The sequence below is a fragment of the Megalobrama amblycephala genome, linkage group LG12 (genome assembly GCF_018812025.1).
Source record: "Megalobrama amblycephala isolate DHTTF-2021 linkage group LG12, ASM1881202v1, whole genome shotgun sequence".
Taxonomy (NCBI): Eukaryota; Metazoa; Chordata; class Actinopteri; order Cypriniformes; family Xenocyprididae; genus Megalobrama; species Megalobrama amblycephala.
In genome coordinates, this window is record NC_063055.1 from 7,815,533 (window position 1) to 7,835,180 (window position 19,648).

Below are 19,648 nucleotides of genomic sequence, written 5' to 3' on the forward strand. Positions count from 1 at the left end.
CAGTGAGCCCGCTCCAGCCAGTGAGCCCGCTCCAGCCAGTGAGCCCGCTCCAGCCAGTGAGCCCGCTCCAGCCAGTGAGTCCGCTCCAGTACGGCATGCTCTCCCTATCAGTCCGGTGATAGCCAAGAGGGCTGTCCTCACGTTCTATGTTTTGGCGGTCTTGCGTGCCTGGAGGATGCTCTCAGAACAGCCTCAGCCTGAGCCCGCTGCCGTCCAAGAGCAGCCCCAGCCTGAGCCCGCTGCCGTCCCAGAGCAGCCCCAGCCTGAGCACGCTGCCGTCCCAGAGCAGCCCCAGCCTGAGCACGCTGCCGTCCCAGAGCAGCCCCAGCCTGAGCACGCTGCCGTCCCAGAGCAGCCCCAGTCTGAGCACGCTGCCGTCCCAGAGCAGCCCCAGCCTGAGCACGCTGCCGTCCAAGAGCAGCCCCAGCCTGAGCCAGCTGCCGTCCCAGAGCAGCCCCAGTCTGAGCACGCTGCCGTCCCAGAGCAGCCCCAGTCTGAGCCCGCTGCCGTCCAAGAGCAGCCCCAGCCTGAGCCAGCTGCCGTCCCAGAGCAGCCCCAGTCTGAGCACGCTGCCGTCCCAGAGCAGCCCCAGTCTGAGCACGCTGCCGTCCCAGAGCAGCCCCAGTCTGAGCACGCTGCCGTCCCAGAGCAGCCCCAGTCTGAGCACGCTGCCGTCCAAGAGCAGCCCCAGCCTGAGCCAGCTGCCGTCCCAGAGCAGCCCCAGTCTGAGCACGCTGCCGTCCAAGAGCAGCCCCAGCCTGAGCCAGCTGCCGTCCCAGAGCAGCCCCAGTCTGAACACGTTGCCGTCCCTGAGCAGTTCCAGTCTGAGCCCGCTGCTGTCCCTGAGTCCTCCGCTCTCCCTGATACGGCCACGGAGACCGTTACCGAGCTGCCCGCTCTCCCTGATATGGCCATGAAGCACCCTTGGCCTACTGCCCTGCCGCCGTCCAAGCCTTCTGCCCTGCCACCGCCCAGATCTTCTGTCCTGCCGCCATCATCCAAGCCTTCTGCCCTGCCGCCGCCGCCCAGGCTTTCTGCCCTGCCGCCACTGCCCAGGCCGTCTGAACCGTTGGAACCAGCCTGGTCAGTTCCTCCGGCACCACCCTGGCAATCAGCCAGGATTCCAGACCCGCTGGAACCAGCCTGGTCAGTTCCTCCAGCGCCACCCTGGCAATCAGCCAGGACTCCAGAACCACTGGAACCAGCCTGGTCAGTTCCTCCAGCACCGCCCTGGCTATCAGTTGGGCACCCTGGATCTGGCCCACCATCCCTCCCCCTGATCCTCCTCCTGTCCACCTCCCTCCTGAGTTTGTGTTTTTCGTTTTTGTTTTGTCTGGTGGAGCGTCTGGTAGCCGCTCCTTTGAGGGGGGGTAATGTCACGACCGTCAGTGAGAGTGCCCGAATTAGCCACTTGAGGGCACTCCATCCTGGACTGTTTTCACCCCATTGACTACACTACCCATAACGCACTGCCGGACTCATTATCCATTATCACATCATTACACCCAGCTGTCATGTATTTTGTAATCAGTGTCTGTCTATTTAATCTCAGTTGTTTCTGTCCTCAGTTGTGGTTTGTTGTATTTGTTACGTGCACTGTTTTATATCTCTGGCTTGTTGTTTTGTGGACTGATTACCTGGATTTTGACCTCTTGCCTGCCTTGGATTTACGTTTCTGGACTCCCCAATAAATACTTATGCTGCACTTGGATCTTTTACATCTTGTTCTTGTGCACCCGTGACAATGGAGGCCTCACGGAGCTATCGGATTTCAACTAAAATATCTTAAAGGTCCCGTTTTTCGTGGTTTTTTGAAGCTTTGATTGTGTTTATAGTGTGCAATATAACATGTGTTCATGTTTCGAGTGTAAAAAAACACAGTATTTTTCACATAATTTACTTATCTGTATACCGCTGTTTCCACTGTTATAAAAACGGGCTGATGACTTCCTTGTTCTATGAAGTCCCTCCTTCAGAAATACGTAACGAGTTCTGATTGTGCCAGCGGTTCCTGTGTTGTGATTCGACAGCAGCTTAGCGCTCCTTGCCCGGAAAAGTCACGCCTCTTACCATAACGTGGAGATGCACGCGCTCAGTGTTATTGTAAACATGTCTTTCATTTTACCCTATCAATTTGAGCCGGAATCAGACCCGGTGATTGGACTGCGGGATGAAAATAACAGCGTTTCGACGACATGGCGACAAACACACTCTACAAACGCAACTCTTGTGTATTCCTGTGGGCGGAGGTTAGTCCAAAAACTGTTTTAGTGACGTCATTAAAGAAGGAAGTAGAGGGATGTAGTCCAAACTGGCCGTTCAATGTAGGCGACTTCTGTTAAATAAAATATCTCGCTTGTCATTGAACTTTGAGCTTTAAAATTTTACAGATTTTATTTATACTCTAACAACAACATTACACACTAACTAAAGTTTGAAACATGGGATCACGAAGAACGGGACCTTTAATTTGTATTCTGAAGATTAACGAAGGTCTTACGGGTGTGGAACGGCATGAGGGTAAGTAATAAATGACAGAATTTTCATTTTTGGGTGAACTAACCCTTTAAGTCCACTTTTTTATGCCCTTCCTTCAGATGTATGTCACTGGCTTACTTTGCATAAGTGCCCACTGCTGGCGGAAGCCTTGCAATGAGTTTAAATGGAACGCTCTAAGCACTTGTGGGTAAATTAAGTGCAAGCACTGTGGTCTATGGATCTGTCTGAAGTGTACATATGAGTAGACTCACTCCCTTTGTCAAAATCGAGGAGTCGAGGGTCCAAATAAACTTCCTTCATCCACTTGACGAAGTTGAATGCACTTCAAAATGGAGGCAGGGATTCCTCTGAGGGGAAGTGCTTAGGGAAGTTTGCAGTTGTATGTCTAAAAGTGGAGTTAAACGCAGGAATAGAGCACAACCAGTATAGTCCGATTTTCGAATGTCTTATGAGCCAGTTCTTTATAGTAAATAAAACACATACAGCGCATCCACTGTCGTCCAATTCCTGACCGAATGACTCTTATGAGACGGTTCTTTTTAGTGAATCAAACACACACAGTGCATACTGTGTATTCTGATTGCAGAACAAATTACTGGTTTATTTTATTGAGACAAAAACACGCAACATAAAGTATGTTTCTGACTAAAAAATAAGAATGAGGCCAAATTCCTCTGCAGAAACACAAACATAACAATTATCCTCATTTAAAAAAAATAAATAATAATTATTCACTTAACTCTCCAGGGATAAAACAAAAAAATGTTTTGAAAGTCAATGAGGCATAACTGAAAGATATGGAAGGTAGAGGTCTACCACAGGCACATAATAATCCTCTTTATGCACTTTTATCACACTGCTATCTGATAATGGTGTACCCAGGATGGAGTTGGACCCGCTGTTCCACTCTCACTCTGGCTGAGGTCCAGACCAGTGATAAGAAAACCATTATGCACTTCCCTTTACTTTGCCTGTTAAGTCATTGCATGCTGCAGACAGGAAGTTGACAGTGAAGTAGTGATGGAATTAAATGACCTCTGTGATACTTTAAGTTGAATCAGCACATATGGCCATAACCATTCCATGAGATATTCAGAAGAAGACATCTGCAGTGAACTACTGTTCAAAAGCTTGGGGTCAGTAAGATTATATTTTTGAAGGAAATGAATACTTTTATTCAGCAAGGACACATTAAACTGATCAGAAGTGACAGTGCAGACATCTATAATGCTACAAATGATTTCTATTTCAAATTAATGCAAACAAATGAAACAATTATTCATCAAAGAATCCTAAAAACTGTTTCCACTGCATATGACATTAGGAAAACATTTCCATGTTCTCTCAGGGCATTTGCTTACAGAGAGGCATATGGTATATGAGATATTTGAACCTGATCATAAGACTCATAACATGGTAACTAAAACAAAAGGTCCCATGACCAAGCCCTATCCATGCAGGGGACTAATATCTCCCTCAGACTGTATTTGACAATAAGAGCCTTTCCAGGAGCCTGTTGTTGCCCGCTGGGGACACGTTGCCATTGGAGGCGATTGATGCTTTTTTTGAAAATCAAAAGAACAGGATATGCATGTCTAGATTCCATTGTTGTTATGAAACCTGTGAGATCAACAACATCGCCTGCGGTTCCGTTCGTCTCTCCCCCACAATGCCTCCAAACAGTTAACACGCATTGCTGTCTGACATTTAACACTAAATGTGAGAATGTTGGTTCATTCCTACACATAAAGCAGCCAATCACCACAACAAGCTCATTGACAGGCATTCCATGACAGGGTGGGATTGCCCTCCCACTCTAGTCTGAGTAATCACTGTGAACGTTTAACTAAGTCATAGTGAAAAGGCAATTAGTTAAGACTATTAAGTTAAGAGTATTAAAGTCACAATAAAATCAAAATTCTTATTTTTTATGGAACATTACAGTATGTATTTATTATAAATCATTTATCTATGCACATCCTTATTTTATTTTTTAATTAATATGCCCTCAAAATCTTTAATAAAAATAAGTTCCCTTCCCTCTTGCAGTGACATCTCTACTCTTCTCTGGTGATGTGTTTACTGGCATGAGGGCGGGACAACCTGTCACTCACATGAGATCGACCAATAGCAAACCACAACCAACCATCTAATAAATTCCTCATGGACAAAATCAAGTCCCGCCCTACATTTTCTCTTATTCAAGAAGCCGTTTCATTTTAATATACATCACAGTGGTGAAGAAAAGACCATTGCAACTTCTATTTCATGGCGACTCTGAAGATGTAAAATAAGTCTCTGATGTCCCCAGAGTGTATATGTTAAGTTTTAGCCACAGATCGTTTTTATATTATGTTAAAATGGCCACTTTTTGGGGTTGAGCAAAAACGTGCCATTTTTGTTTGTCCCTTTAAACGCAAATAAGATGGTAATCCTGGTCTCCTTTCAAGAAGAGGGCGGAGCTTCAAGAGCTCATGCTCCGGCATACCAGTGTAGCACAGATTGCCAGAACACCGGCAACAACAAAACAGGACAATCTCACGCACTGAAAATGTCAGAAACTGACATGTTATATGACATATAATGTTCAGCCTTATATGTTCAAACCGGAGTTTGGCGGAAAATGATCGGTGCAAACGTATTTTCTGGACAGATCCTTACCGGCTGTGGGTGGAGCTTCTCCCTATGATGATGTCATCGCAGGGGGAATCTGAATCAGGCCGTTTGAAGAGACTGCTTTTGATTTAAGGGAATTATAAAAACACGAGTGAGTGGATTTTTACCATTATAGGCTGGTTGTTCTCACACACTGCGGACACACATCAGTGTTCAAACACCTTATACAAAACTACTAAAATGTAATAGGTAAAAAATGTAAACAGAGAATTAAAAAAAAAAAAAAAAAAAAATTTCTTTAAAATTTTTCTTTAAATTTTCCCTTCCATCATAGCTCTCAAATCTCATCCATGGCTGGTAAGTCATGCCAGACTTGAAGCCAAACATCATTGGCATGTAATGCGACCATTTGTGGCACTGATGACTTTAAACTACTTAGAACACCTTAGCAACCATCTTTTACATGGCTTTCTATGGAGAGACTGATAGTGGATCAGGAACTATTTGGCACAACTATTTTACTATTTCCAGTAAGTGAAGTATCTACACGTAGTGTTAAGAGATGGATTAAAACATAAAGTAATTTTCAAACAAGCTATTATTGTCATATACTAAATAAAAGAAGACATAATTCACAGTCAGCAACATTCAAGAATGCATTTTATTATGCTTTTACAAATGTCACAAGACTCAAATGATCATGACCGCCTGCTAAATAGCCTACGGGCTGAAACAACCTCAGGGAACATGGTTATATAACGTGTGAAAATGAAAACTGCACATTTTTCATTGGGTCAATGGCAGGAATGTCTTTTGCAGCTAGTACTGGAGTAACAATTAACTGAATCATTTAGTTTATATTCAGGCACAGTGATTGACCTGTGGTTATTCAGACTAAAGAGGTTCTCGTCTCCTCAACCTTTGGCTCAGCTTTGCGTCATCATAGGTTTGTTACGCAATTCTTCAAGTGAGAGTTACACACAGGTGTAGAGGAAAAGGTGACCATGATGCTGTGGATGTGTTTTTGCAGACACTCATTTGCATCTGCTGATTTCCCATTCAAAAACATGGGCTCAGTATCCTTCAGCAGTGAAAGTGGCATGAATGAACATGCTAAAACACTGTCTTTCAGTTTTCTCAGGTTTAATAATATAAACTACACTAATGAATAAAGTAACATTGCTTGCTTTGCTGCAAACTGATCCACTAATGCTGCATCTAAAGTGGCATATATACCACAAAAAGGTGCATTTACCTAGACTGTTTAATGCTGCAGAGGCAGAAATTATTTTAAATGAATGTTTATTATAAATTAAAAAAATATTTTTTTAAATAAATACATTTAAAAAAAATCTCATTTAATATTATATAAATTTTAATATATTTTTAAAATATGAAATTATGGATATTAAAAAAAAATTAAATTAAATAAATTATTAAGATGCATTTATCTAAGTAAATAAAAATGCTCTGTCATGACAATAACAAAGTTTAAAGCTGCACTGATGCTGCTTTTTATTTAAACAGAAAAATTTTTAGTATAATTTTTATTTTGCTTTGCATTTTTATACAGAATTTTGAATCGACACAGAGCCTGACCACAGTAGCCTATAGGCTGTGTAAAGGTGCCTTAAAGGTGCAGTAAGGGGATTTCTGAGAAACGCTGTTGTAGGTGGATTGGACTGAGCACCACAACACACTTATAGACAATCAGGAGCAGGGGGCGTGTCCACTCATATCGAGGGAAGAGAGCGAGTGAGCAAGGGGGAGATTTGAAGAAAGACTGTAGAAAGAGAGATGGCTGAGAGACATTACAAAAGAGAAAAGGTCAGAGGGATATCACTGGAAAAAGAAGGGTTATGATTGTTTCTGCTCCACATATGAGTAACATTGGCGTTGCTATGTTCACAGAACCAAGATATGCTATTGTTGTAACGTTAGCTAACAGGACAGTTTTAAGTGTGATTGTTTGTCTGGAGCTGCTGTGCTGCTGGCGACTAACAATCAGCTCCTGCTTTCTTGTGTACTGTATGTTCAATTTTTGTTCTTCCTTGTCATTCATTCGTCATCTTCACTTTATTTTCCGTGAAGCATTATTTTGTTTCACAAAGAGACATCCACATCCACAAAAAGACATCCAGACATCCATATTGTTTGATAAAAAGACATCCACTCTTGCATTGGGGGTGCATTTTGGGGGCAGAGCAATGAAGAGACTGGTGTGTTATACTAATCTTGATACTAATCTTGATATCATGTGACCAAAAGTTCTTCTATCAGTCAAAAGTTCACCATCAAATCCCCTACTACAGGTATAATAATGATGATGGTGGCATAATCCTGCCAGGGAGATGGTATTTTACATATCAAGCTGAAAAGGGCATGTCACATGCCATCCCAGCTCTTCTGTACTGATCAAAGAGCAGCTTAGTTAAATAAAACAGATCTTATTTCTTATATAAGAGGTGGTAAAACTGGTGTGGGTCAGTCTGTCTATTGGCTGTCTGCAGTCTGAAAACTAGGGAGGAATGTAGCATGCCACTGTGGGAGCAATAAAAAAATGTGCATGGGAGTGAGACCGCCGGTCACGACTGCTGTTCATCATTCAGCTGCTGCTTTGAAAGGCTCCAGAAAGATTTAAAAATGAAATCACGTGGCTTATTGATCTGACAGAGGACTGGGATACAGATTAAACTTTTGCATTAAAAAGAACATGAAGTACAACCTCATCATGAGTGCCATACAGTAATCAAATTGGCTAATTATTATTTTAAATTCAATTTTGTATATTCAGTTGAATGGTGAGTCATAAAAAGAGATGTTATAGGTGCATCTGCTAAACTATAATGAAATATTACTAGACAAATCTTAATCTCTTGATGCATACAGAAAGTATGCATACTATGGACAGTATGCATACTATATACTGCAGAAATAGTGAAACTGTTATGTTAATATTATATTCTGAACATATCTCATATACAAATTTCTGTCATGAAACTCTAGATGGCGCGGACTGATAGGTCCTTAACTTTGTTAGCGATCACATCGTTAGCTACATAAAAAAGTTGATTGGTTGTTGTTGCATTAGCAGACAATAAGCTGCGGCTCAACATTCAAATACTTGGCATTGTTTGCTGTTAGCAGCCTGCAGCGTGCTTTCAGAAACCCTCCTCCTTCCCCAGCTCCACCTGTATAAATCTGATACAAGGGAAATTTCATGTATTTTATATGTGCAACAGCAGCATGTCTTACATGCTCACAGCAGCATGTCTGTGAATATATTTCATTCATACATGCAGTCGTACTATATAGAACATACTTTTTCAATGGTCATGAAGTAAATTTAAATTAAAATGTAGTACCTACTCAGACGGTGCGCGATTTCGGACGCAGCTTTTGTACTTGCTCTGCAGCAGCAGCAATAATCAACAGCAGCAGCAGCAGATCAGATACGCCAAGACCAAATACATTAACACTGTCATATCCCATATCTATTACCATGCAATCTCTCTGAGAGTTGTCGTGACAGAAATTTGTGTTAATGGAGAAAAAGTTGCTACTTGCTACCAAGCTATTTTGCACATAGAATCATCTAAGGGCACAAAAATGCAAACTTCTGATTCAGATTTTCAGTACTGCTGCAGAACGCTTTTACAAACAACCACCTGGAAAAGGATCTACACAAGGGACACTGAGCTTTGCATTAAAGCGACCATGACCACAAACACTACAAGAATATTTCTTCTTCCTCTCATTGTTCTTGGCTGTCATGTGGTTTTGTGCCTCCAGGTACAAAGCTTGTCTAAACAACTGCCCAGTCAGGGTTATTTTCAACATGGCTAAAAGTTATAAGACTTTTCTCATAACCTCATTTGATCTGGTAAATTATAAGCAATAGCAATTCAATATATGACTTTTCTCATAACATACGTTAGACTATATTCAATCTGGATAGTCGAAAATATGCAGTTTTTCATATATACAGTGACAAAAATGACTGTTATTGTGAATTTGTGTTCTATCCCACTGACATTATAAAAGATCAATCAATATAGGGAGACCGGGGCTAGTTGTCACACATTTTACTGAGTATTTCTCAGTTTAGGCTCATTTTTAAAAGTCATTTTCTGTATATGCATATTGACAACAACAAAAATCTACACTGTTATTGCTCAGAGACAAATTATACAATTCACTGAACACAGATTAACCTTTTGTGCCAGTATAGCCTACTGAGATATGACCTTTGTGACAACATCCCATGTGATAACTAGCCCTGGTCGCCCAGACTTAAATGTGTTTATGTGTTATTTTTAAATAAGGAACACTTGAAAGATCATAAAAACATGCAAACATGTTTTAAAAATAGCATTAAATGATTTCCTGAATTGTTGTCTATATAGACAGCAGGTCATCGTGATTTTGCCAACTAAAAGACATGTTCCTGGATGCTGGAACAACATTACTGTCCAAAAATTTAGTTCTACCCCTAAACCTAACCCTACCCATAACTGATCCCTAAAATCAGAGAGATATTATAGATGAATAACATTAATGTAGAAACCCCTAACCCTGGTTGTAAGCCTAAACTTGACATAAACTGTAAACTTGTTCCTCAAATCTGACTGGGTGATTAAAATGTTGTTCCAGGAACATGTTTTACCTGGTAAAATCACGTTCATCATAGACAGCACACTAGGTTTTGAGATGCAGTCGACATCTATGCACATCAAGATCTCGTAATATTTCTAAGAAACCTCTTCCATGTGATAATATTACGTAATTTTTTGACACTCTCAGAGTGTAAAAGGTAAAATCTTGTAATGTAATAATAGCCTATGTTATGATTTTGCAATGAACAAATATAACAAAATAAAATTTGAGTTTATAATGTGTCCTGAATTATTTTAATTAAATTATTTTAATTTTTCCACATATTCTGCATAGCTAAAATATTTCCTATAATTAAACACATTAATATGTCAAATATGACGTCTTGCCTACACGAGAGCGGAAGGACACCGCTGAACTGGTAGGTACAGGTGTATGTCCATCTGACAGGTTCAGACAGGTTATGTCGCTATAAACATCATTTTAAAAACATCTTACCTTTATATGTCTTCTAAGGTGGGGGTCTGTCTTGCTTTCAGAGAGAGAGAGAGCTTGAGTACACACTGATATTCCGAGAGCCTGTGATGTTTTGCTCACTAGAGGTAAGTCTCTCTACTTTGTGGAATCGTTATTGAAGGCGACTAAAGTCATACTGCAGCGAGTCTCCGCCTCCTTCTGCACTTCAGAGAAACATCTTTCGTTCCCATAATACCACCACACTCTATGTGAGCAGTTAATGCCACCTTCTGGCTTGAGGTGGTATTTGTTTATTTCAGGCCTGCATTCACAGCAATGCCATTCAAACTCTCAAGATCCATAAAGGTACTAAAAACATATTTGAAACAGTTCATGTGACTTCGGTGGTTCTATCTTAATATTATAAAGCGATAAGAATACTTTTTGTGTGCCAAAAAAAAAAAAACGTATTTTCAACAATATCTATATGGGCCGAGTTCAAAACACTGCTTAGGAGCACGAATCGAATCACTGATTCGGAACTCCAAAGTCACGTGATTTCCGCAGTTTAGCCATTTGATTGGAGATCCGAATCACTAATTTGATACAAAAGATTCATAAGCTTCATGAAACAGTGTTTTGAAATCGGCCCATAAAGATATTGTTGAAAATTAGTTATTTTGTTTTTTTGGTGCACAAAAAGTATTCTTATCGCTTTATAATATTAATATTGAACCACTGAACTCACATGAACTGTTTTAAATATGTTTTTAGTACCTTTATGGACCTTGAGAGTTTGAATAGCATTGCTGTCTATAGAGACCTCACTGAGCCATCGGATTTCATCAAAAATATCTTAATTTGTGTTCTGGAGATAAACGAAGGTCTTACGGGTGTAGAACGACATGAGGGTGAGTAATAATAAATGACATTATTTTCATTTTTTGGTTGACTAACCCTTTTAATCTCAACACATGATTTTGAGTGTTGTTCTGCATTAAGTTTCTGTTCTTGTATTATGCTAAAAATTACTACCCTGTTTATGCAATGCCCTTTTTTTTGTCCATGTATTATTTTTGTACTATTCTATTGTTTGTATTATTCAATTGTTGTTAGTCTTTTCTTATTGTATGTCAAGTATAAAGCGTCCTTGAGCTTTATATATATATATATATATATATATATATATATATATATATATATATATATATTATTATTATTTTATATCAATATATATATATTTTTTTAATTAAATACAGATTACGATTTCAAAAAATGAGCCAAAGTGTGAAAAACCTGTAATAAGAACGAAACTCTTCCTGAATAAAACAGACTTTTATTTTGTTGGGGCCTGTATTTTGAAATGCAACGAGGACTGTCAAAGCGGGCATATGCAATCAGACTCGCCGGCCAGAAACTTGCATCCTTTTTAAAGCTATGTCAAGGTTAATTAATAAGTGTCGCTGTCTGTATCTACTGAACTTGAGCTCCAGATGGAAATGCTACCAACAAACCTCCAGACTGTCAACAATGAGCAGTGGACTTGAAGTGAGTTTAAAACAAAAATGTCCGGTTTGTTAGCATGACTGAATTACCAATATGTCCCGTGGTAGGTTATGAAACGTATGTCTTAGTGCCTTATTTATCGTAAATGTCTCTTCTTTGTTTATTATTATAGAGAATCAAATCTGTGTAAGGACGTGACGTAACACAAACTTGCATTATTTTATTTTGGCTCCTTGAAATATCAAACATGCCTTTAGTTCAGCACTTGCAGTCATGCTGAAATTTTGCCCAATTTTGATTGCTTAAATTAATTAGTGTAACTGTTTGTGCTTTAAATGTCAGGAAAATATTTTATCTTTAAATCTCTGTTTTGTTTGTGACCCATTTGATTTTAGTCAATATGTGGTGCCAGATTTAGGAGTATTTCTTCAGCAAAGACAGTCACAAGGACCAATGTATGGGGAGGACGTACACAGGTAATGGACACAGACCATTTTGTGCCTTTTATGACAGAATTAAAATCAAGTCTAAACATGTATAAGGCCCGGTTTCACAGACAGGGCTTAGCCTAAACCAGGATTATGCCTTAGTTCAATTAGGGCATTTAAAAAGCTTTTATAAATGTTCACTAGAAAAAAACATTATTGGTGTGCATCTTGAGACAAAACAATGACACTGACTTATTTTAAGTTGTGTCAGTACAAGTTGCTTTTAGTTATCTCAGCTCAAACATGCATTTTAGTCTAGGACTAGCTTAAGCCTCGTCTGAGAAACCTGGGGTAAAGGTTTAAATTAATTGCTGTCGTCGTATCCATCCATGTTGTTTGATACTTAAATATTTTTAAGTGGTTTGATGGGAGTCTGAAGAGAAGAGGACTTCACTCAAGTGCACCACTTGGAGAAGAAAAGACATCTCAGATGAGGTAAATAATGTTCACTGAATTATGAGTGAAAAGTTGTAATGTAATAATCACTGACTCATTGAGCACAATATTTGCAATATTGCTTGTACTTTGATTATAAAATAATATACTGCTGTTATGATTTATCATTGTGTTGGTGAAAATTTGTTCATTGTAATTTTGTTGTTCATCAAAAGTGTTTGTATTAATTTAATATTTATTTTAAATTATTCTAAAATTAGTTTATATTAATTTGTATTTTAGTGTGTAAAACTGCTTTTAAAGCATTAATATGCAGTTCACCGTTTTTGTTTATTTGTTTATATACAAGAAAAATCCCAGGAATATCATCCTCAAATTCCCTGTCCTCATAAAATTTGCTGATATTGGTTACATCCAAATAATAGTCGAAATAGTTTAAATAAGCAGCAAAGTTCTTACCATTTACAGTTTATAATATATAACTAAATGTATTTTTGACACAAATAACATAAACTATTTTTAATACAAGCAACTATTAATTAAACCACTTTTTTACAATAAAGTTTAATTTGTAACATGAACAAATAGTGGAAAAAGATTTATTAATCTTGTTTAATGATAATTTCAACATTTCCTAATACATTATAGTTGTATCTATTCATATTATTTAATGGACCTGAGCTAACATGAACTAACAATGAAAAGTTGTTAAATATAACAAATAACAAAGATGAATAAATGCTGTAACTAATGTGACCTTGTTGTAAAGTGCTACCTTCTCGTATATTATTTACATATTAGCATCACATGCACCTATATTTTGCAATGATGGGGTTCTACTATTTTTTTTAACATACAAAGTAATTGTTTTGTATAGCGAACTAACAGAGACAGATTATGGGAGAATAGCAGATGAGACGCTGGACGCATTAGCAGATTATTTTGAAGACCTCACAGATGAGAACTTCACTGGCATGGACTATGACATTGTCTTTTCTGTAAGTACACATTCCCTTATTCTCACATACTTGCATGTTTCTATATGCCTGCAGTGCTTTTATACCTCAACCATATGAAAAGTCTGTTTTGCCTAGATGTCCAGTAGGGGTCAGTGTTGGACTAAAAACTCAAATGTTTTCTCCTTAAAGTAAATATGAAATACTGTTTGCAACTGATTGTATCTGATTCTTGATTACATTACATCTTCAGTGAGAAGGAAAACACAGGAAAGTGTAAATTCACTTCAAAGGAACCACTAGCAAAGAAAAAAGCATATATAGACACAATATAGACCACTGCCTTTACAAAAGTAAAATAAAAATGAGCAAGATGATAAAAAAAATCTGATATATATATTAAGTTTATATATATATATATATATATATATATATATATATATATATATATATATATATATATATATATATATATATATATATATATATATATTTATTATAATGTAATTTAGTTTTTTCTTCAAAAAGTTGGTGTTTCCAATCTTTACTTAAAGATACACACTTCACCTGTCATGTAACCCATTTGTCTAACCTTTACATCCCTAGCCTTTTTGTGGAACACTGCAATTAAGTTGTTGCTCTGTAAGGTGAAAAGGGGTCCTAAAACGTTTATGGTGGTATCTTTTCTTCTTTTATAGGAAAAGAGGTTTGCTTGAGTGTTATTGTTGTTGAGTGCTCCTGCACAACTCCTGTTAAGAGTTCACAGCCAAAAACAGCCTTTTGTGCAGCATCCTTTGTTGGAGAACCATGCAGAGAAAATGCATATGTCCTGCAGGATTTATGAAGGCTACAAACACTCTGAGCTTTTAGTATGTTATTGTAAGACTGGACTAATGTAACTTTCAATCATTCCACACACACACACACACACACACACACACACACACACACACACACACACACACACACGCACACACACGCATTCACATGCATTCATATATATATATATATATATATATATATATATATACACACACACATATATATTTTATACATTTATATAATATACGTGTATGATTTACAAATATCTATCTCACATCCAGTGAATGATTAAGTCCTTGCACTCATTCCATTTAAGCATCTGGCGGGTGGCCAGCAGGCCCTGCTGACAGATTGATTGGTCATTCACGCTCCTCGCTCTCCTCTGGCAGGATAAATGTCAGGTGGTGAGCTTCCTGTCAGCTACTTGTTCTGAGCAGCTTGTTTTTACACCTCTCTATAACCACACATGCGGCCGGTAAACACTGCTGGTGTTCTCAACAATAATGTACAGTATGTAGTAGCCTCACAATGCAGCCGTCCCATTAAAAGGGATTCACAAAATTCTGTTTGAACACACTGAATCTGTTGCTACAGTTGGGATGATATAATGACAGCACAACCCTTTAAATCAAAACATTCGGACAGCTGCAAGCCAAGGTGTGGGTGACAAATTGAGCCGTGTTCCCAATGTTTAGCCTCGCATCTGACTATACCCTCACTGACTCGCACATACATGGATCATCTTTGTTGAGGTTGTTTCATATAGTATTACATAAATAACCATCATTTTGTTCTTTAAGAATTCTGAACCAGTGTCGTTTTGGCATCAGTTTAATGGTACCAATAGTTTGTGGTTTAAACTGAGCTTAATTTTTTTTTTTTATGATTTTGGATGATTATAATTATCTGTGAGAGAAGTTAGTGCACTCCTGGAATTTATTGATTTATTTGTCTAGTTTAAATGATGGCGTAATGATATTCAAACTTCATTTGGACAGCAGTGATGGGTGAAAGTGATTTATAATTAATTAAAAACATTTTATTTTAAAAAATATCTTCAGAAATGAGGAAAAATAAGTGAGCCCCATCCCCTACATTTATATTTTATTTAAAAAAAATTTTTTTTTTTTTTTTTTTTGGATTATAAAAAGTTTTAATTGTTAAATATTTGTAAAACAAATCTCTTTATCAACTCATTCCAGGATGTTCTCCTTGTCAGTGGCACAGTTTCAATGTTAAAGCCACAGACTGAAGCTCTTGTATGTTCACATGTGTGTTAAATGTCTTAACAGAGTGGTGTGCTGACACTGAAAGTTGGCTCTGACCACGGTACATACGTTATCAACAAACAGACACCCAACCGTCAGATTTGGCTTTCCTCGCCGACAAGGTTAGACAGTCCTTCATTGATGTTTGTGTGTAATGCTTAACTGTGTTTAATATGTTTTTTGTAAAAGAATTAGAATTAAATCAGCAAATTTCTTGATAACACCTTTTACCTTGGTAATTAATTAAAGGGTTAGTTCACCCAAAAATTAAATTTCTGTCATTAATTACTCACCATCATGTCTTTCCAAAACCGTAAGACCTTCATTCACTACAGTGGTTCAACCCTAAAGTTATGAAGTGACGAGAATACTTTTTGTGTGGCAAAAAACTAAATAATGACGTTATTCAACAATATCTAGTGATGGGCGATTTCAAAACACTGCTTCATGAAGCTTCACAAATCTTTTGTTTCGAATCAGTGGTTTGGAGCGTGAATCAAACTGCCCTCCAGTGGTGAACCATTGAAATTTCGAAACACTTACGACATAAAGCCTCGTTTACTGAAATCACGTGACTTTGGCAGTTTGATACACGCTCCGAACCACTGATTTGAAACAAAAGATTCATAAAGCTTCATGAAGCAGTGTTTTGAAATCGCCCATCACTAGATATTGTTGAATAACGTCATTATTTTGTTTTTTGCCACACAAAAAGTATTCTCGTCACTTCATAACTTTAGGGTTGAACCACTGTAGTCACATGAACTGTTTTAAAGGGATAGTTCACCCAAAAATGAAAATTTGATGTTTATCTGCTTACCCCCAGCACATCCAAGATGTAGGTGACTTTGTTTCTTCAGTTGAACACAAATGCTGATTTTTAACTCCAACCGCTGCAGTCTGTCAGTCTTATAATAAGAGTGGGAACTCGAACGATAAGAGTCTAAAACACTTCCATAGACAAGTCCAAATTAAACCCTGCGGCTCGTGACGACACATTGATGTCCTAAGACACGAAACGATCGGTTTGTGTGAGAAACCGAACAGTATTTATATAATTTTTTTACCTCTAATACACCACTATGTCCAACTACATTCAGCACTCGATTCGTAAGGTCTGATCGCGCTCTAACAGCGGCAGTGATGTCTAGCACTCATTGAAGTATATGCGCGAGACATCACTGCCGTTGTCAGAGCGCGATCAGGCCTCACTAAGCGAGTGCTGAACGGAGTTGGACATGGTGTTTTAGAGGTAAAAAATGATATAAATACTGTTCGGTTTCTCGCACAAACCGATCGTTTCGTGTCTTAGGACATCAATGTGTCGTCACGAGCCGCAGGGTTTAATTTGGACTTGTCTATGGAAGTGTTTTAGACTCTTATCGTTCGAGTTCCCACTCTTATTATAAGACTGACAGACTGCAGCGGTTGGAGTTAAAAATCAGCATTTGTGTTCAACTGAAGAAACAAAGTCACCTACATCTTGGATGTGCTGGGGGTAAGCAGATAAACATCAAATTTTCATTTTTGGGTGAACTATCCCTTTAAATGCGTCTATGGAGGACTCAGAGAGGTCTCGGATTTCATTAAAAATTGTGCATGAGTGCACAATTGTGCAAAAGTGTGCATGTCGCGGATGTCCTAATCGCCAAAAACAACCACAGCGACGTAAAAGTGCATTACCAATGCCGACAGATGAAAGGATTCAATGGAATCAATTCAATGGAAAGGATTCCGGAAGAGAATACAATGCTGAATAAAGTCGTAGTTTTTGTTATTTTTGGACCAAAATGTATTTTCGATGCTTCAACAAATTCTAACTGACCCACTGATGTCACATGGACTACTTTGATGATGTTTTTATTACCTTTCTGGACATGGACAGTGCACCTTACATACATTTTCAGTGGAGGGACAGAAAGCTCTCGGACTAAATCTAAAATATCTTAAACTGTGTTCTGAAGATGAACGGAGGTCTTATGGGTTTGGAACGACATGAGGGTGAGTCATTAATGACATAATTTTCATTTTAGGGTGAACTAACTCTTTAAAATGTAAGTATTTTTTATTCTTTAACTAGTGGCCTTAGAAACGCTTGTTCTTGAATTACATATTAACAATGTGATATAATGAGAGCAAATATGTTCAGCTTTCAGCTTTATCAGACATGTCTGAATGTTTCCTTTCTCAGTGGGCCAAAGCGCTACGATTGGACGGGGGAGCAATGGGTGTACGCTCACGATGGTGTGACATTGCACAGTCTGCTCTCCAAAGAGTTGTCTATCATCTTCAAAACAAATATAGACCTGTCACATCTCATCCATTCATGATGAGAACAATTTGAAGAACGGACACCGTTATTGATCTTTTCCTCACCAGTTCTCTTGTGACTTTCGTGATCTTAACAAGTTACTACTGTAGCCAATGCTCAAAAAACCTATTAGGCTGGCTTGATATTTTTTATGGTTTTAAACCTATTGTTTATAGACCTAAAAATTGCCCATAAAAGCACAAAAAAAAAATCTGATAAACCGCAGGGATGATTTTATTTGTCTGCATCAAACCTGTATGTAATTCTAAGTTTTAAATGTACTCAGAACAGCAGAAAGTGCTCTCATAATCAAATCTCTGTTAATGAACCTGGATAGATTTAAACCTAGATTAAAGAGATCACATTTAATGGCTCTTAAAACAAGCTGAATAAGACAAATGGATGCAGATTGTTTTTTGGAGGCTGTATTTTGCACGCCTGGCCCTAGTTGAACTATAGGCTGCTGGGTAGATGCCTGAAAAGAAGAGGATTATGACAGACAGATGGAGAAGTTCTTGCTCTGTAAGCCCCCGGCCAGAGCCTTTATTCAGGAATTATCTGTGAATAACGGCATCACTCTCCAATTATATTTCTCAGAGCTTTACCACTACCCTCTGATTTAGAAATACCAGCCCAATTTAGCATCAATCCACCCGTCAGTTAAAGCGGTGTCATTAACTCTGGTGATACAACATAGTCGATCATTACTCCCCAGACGCCTCTTAACATAATAGCCCATATATCGCAACATTAACTTGATACGCTGTCCGTGCAAATGTTGAAATATGAGATATACTGTACTGTGGTGAAATGTTTGATGTATTTAATTGGGTTGCATGTGATGAAACAATGGCACGTCTACCGCAGTGTTGATGTCTGACATCTGATGTTTGTGTCCATTGATGCATATGTAAATATAATGTTAAATAAAGTAGAATGTTGTTTTATTTTCATTGTATACACTTTTTTTATTATTATAGTATTATTTAATTATTATTTTATTATCATTAAAATATTATTATTATTATTATTAAGGTATTACTTATTTTTTATAAAGCCATTAATTTTTTAAATAAAAATATTTATTAATTTTTAATAAAAAATAATAATAATGCACTTTATTGTTTTTTTGTTGTTGTTTGTTTGTTTGTTTTTTTGCAAGACAGTGTTTTAGACCAACATCTTTAGACCGGTTTTCAGTAGTTTCAATTTTAGCACTGTATTATTATTGTTATTATTATTATTATTATTATTATATTATCATTAAAATATTATTAGAAGTATTAATTATTATTACAATTTTAAATGATTATGGTCATTATTAATACATTCTAAACTGATAATACTTGTATATTTTTACTTTATTTATTTTTGCAAGACAGTGTTTTAGATCAATATCTTTAGGCTGGTTTTCATTATTAGCATTATATATTTGTATTATTATTAAAATATTATTTCATTATAGTATCATTAAAATATTTTTTAATATTAGAATTATATTTGTATTATTATTATTCATGATTTTGAATGATTATACTTATTAATAATACATGTTAAAATATTACTTGGATGTTTTTATTTGTTTATTTGAACAAGACAACATTTTAGATCGATATCTTTGGGCCGGTTTTCAGTCATAAGTTTAATTTGTGAATCGGAGGGAGTCCGCCTCGATATCTGCATGTATTAAATGCACCTGATTTCAGTATTGCACTT

At 37.7% G+C, this 19,648-nt stretch overlaps 2 protein-coding genes across 4 annotated transcripts in view; one reads left to right on the top strand and one right to left on the bottom strand.

Moving 5' to 3' along the window:
* The window catches only part of pip5k1bb (phosphatidylinositol-4-phosphate 5-kinase, type I, beta b), a 57,708-nt gene extending 47,287 nt beyond the window's left edge, over positions 1 to 10,421 (bottom strand). For 2 of the 3 annotated variants that reach the window (XM_048209598.1, XM_048209599.1), the window contains exon 1: positions 10,228 to 10,418. The gene's annotated coding sequence lies outside the window, so the exon portion shown is untranslated. Of the gene's footprint in view, positions 1 to 10,227 lie in introns of all 3 variants that reach the window. The other variant, XR_007187427.1, reaches the window with a different exon arrangement.
* Positions 10,422 to 11,531: 1,110 nt separating this feature from the next.
* On the top strand, positions 11,532 to 18,879 carry fxn (frataxin). The gene is made up of 6 exons (XM_048210432.1): positions 11,532 to 11,733; positions 12,087 to 12,167; positions 12,538 to 12,614; positions 13,453 to 13,573; positions 15,646 to 15,743; positions 17,813 to 18,879. The coding sequence occupies exons 1-6, from the start codon at positions 11,623 to 11,625 to the stop codon at positions 17,949 to 17,951; spliced, it is 627 nt and encodes a 208-aa protein (XP_048066389.1). The 5' UTR covers positions 11,532 to 11,622; the 3' UTR covers positions 17,952 to 18,879.
* Positions 18,880 to 19,648: the final 769 nt, after the last annotated feature.

Bases quoted from the DNA above. Each gene is read 5' to 3' on its own strand.
- fxn (XM_048210432.1), top strand. From the start codon at position 11,623: ATGTCAAGGTTAATTAATAAGTGTCGCTGTCTGTATCTACTGAACTTG. The intron at 12,168-12,537 runs GTAATGGACACA...AATATTTTTAAG, and splicing joins TATGGGGAGGACGTACACAG to TGGTTTGATGGGAGTCTGAA. The intron at 13,574-15,645 runs GTAAGTACACAT...ATGTCTTAACAG, and splicing joins ACTATGACATTGTCTTTTCT to AGTGGTGTGCTGACACTGAA.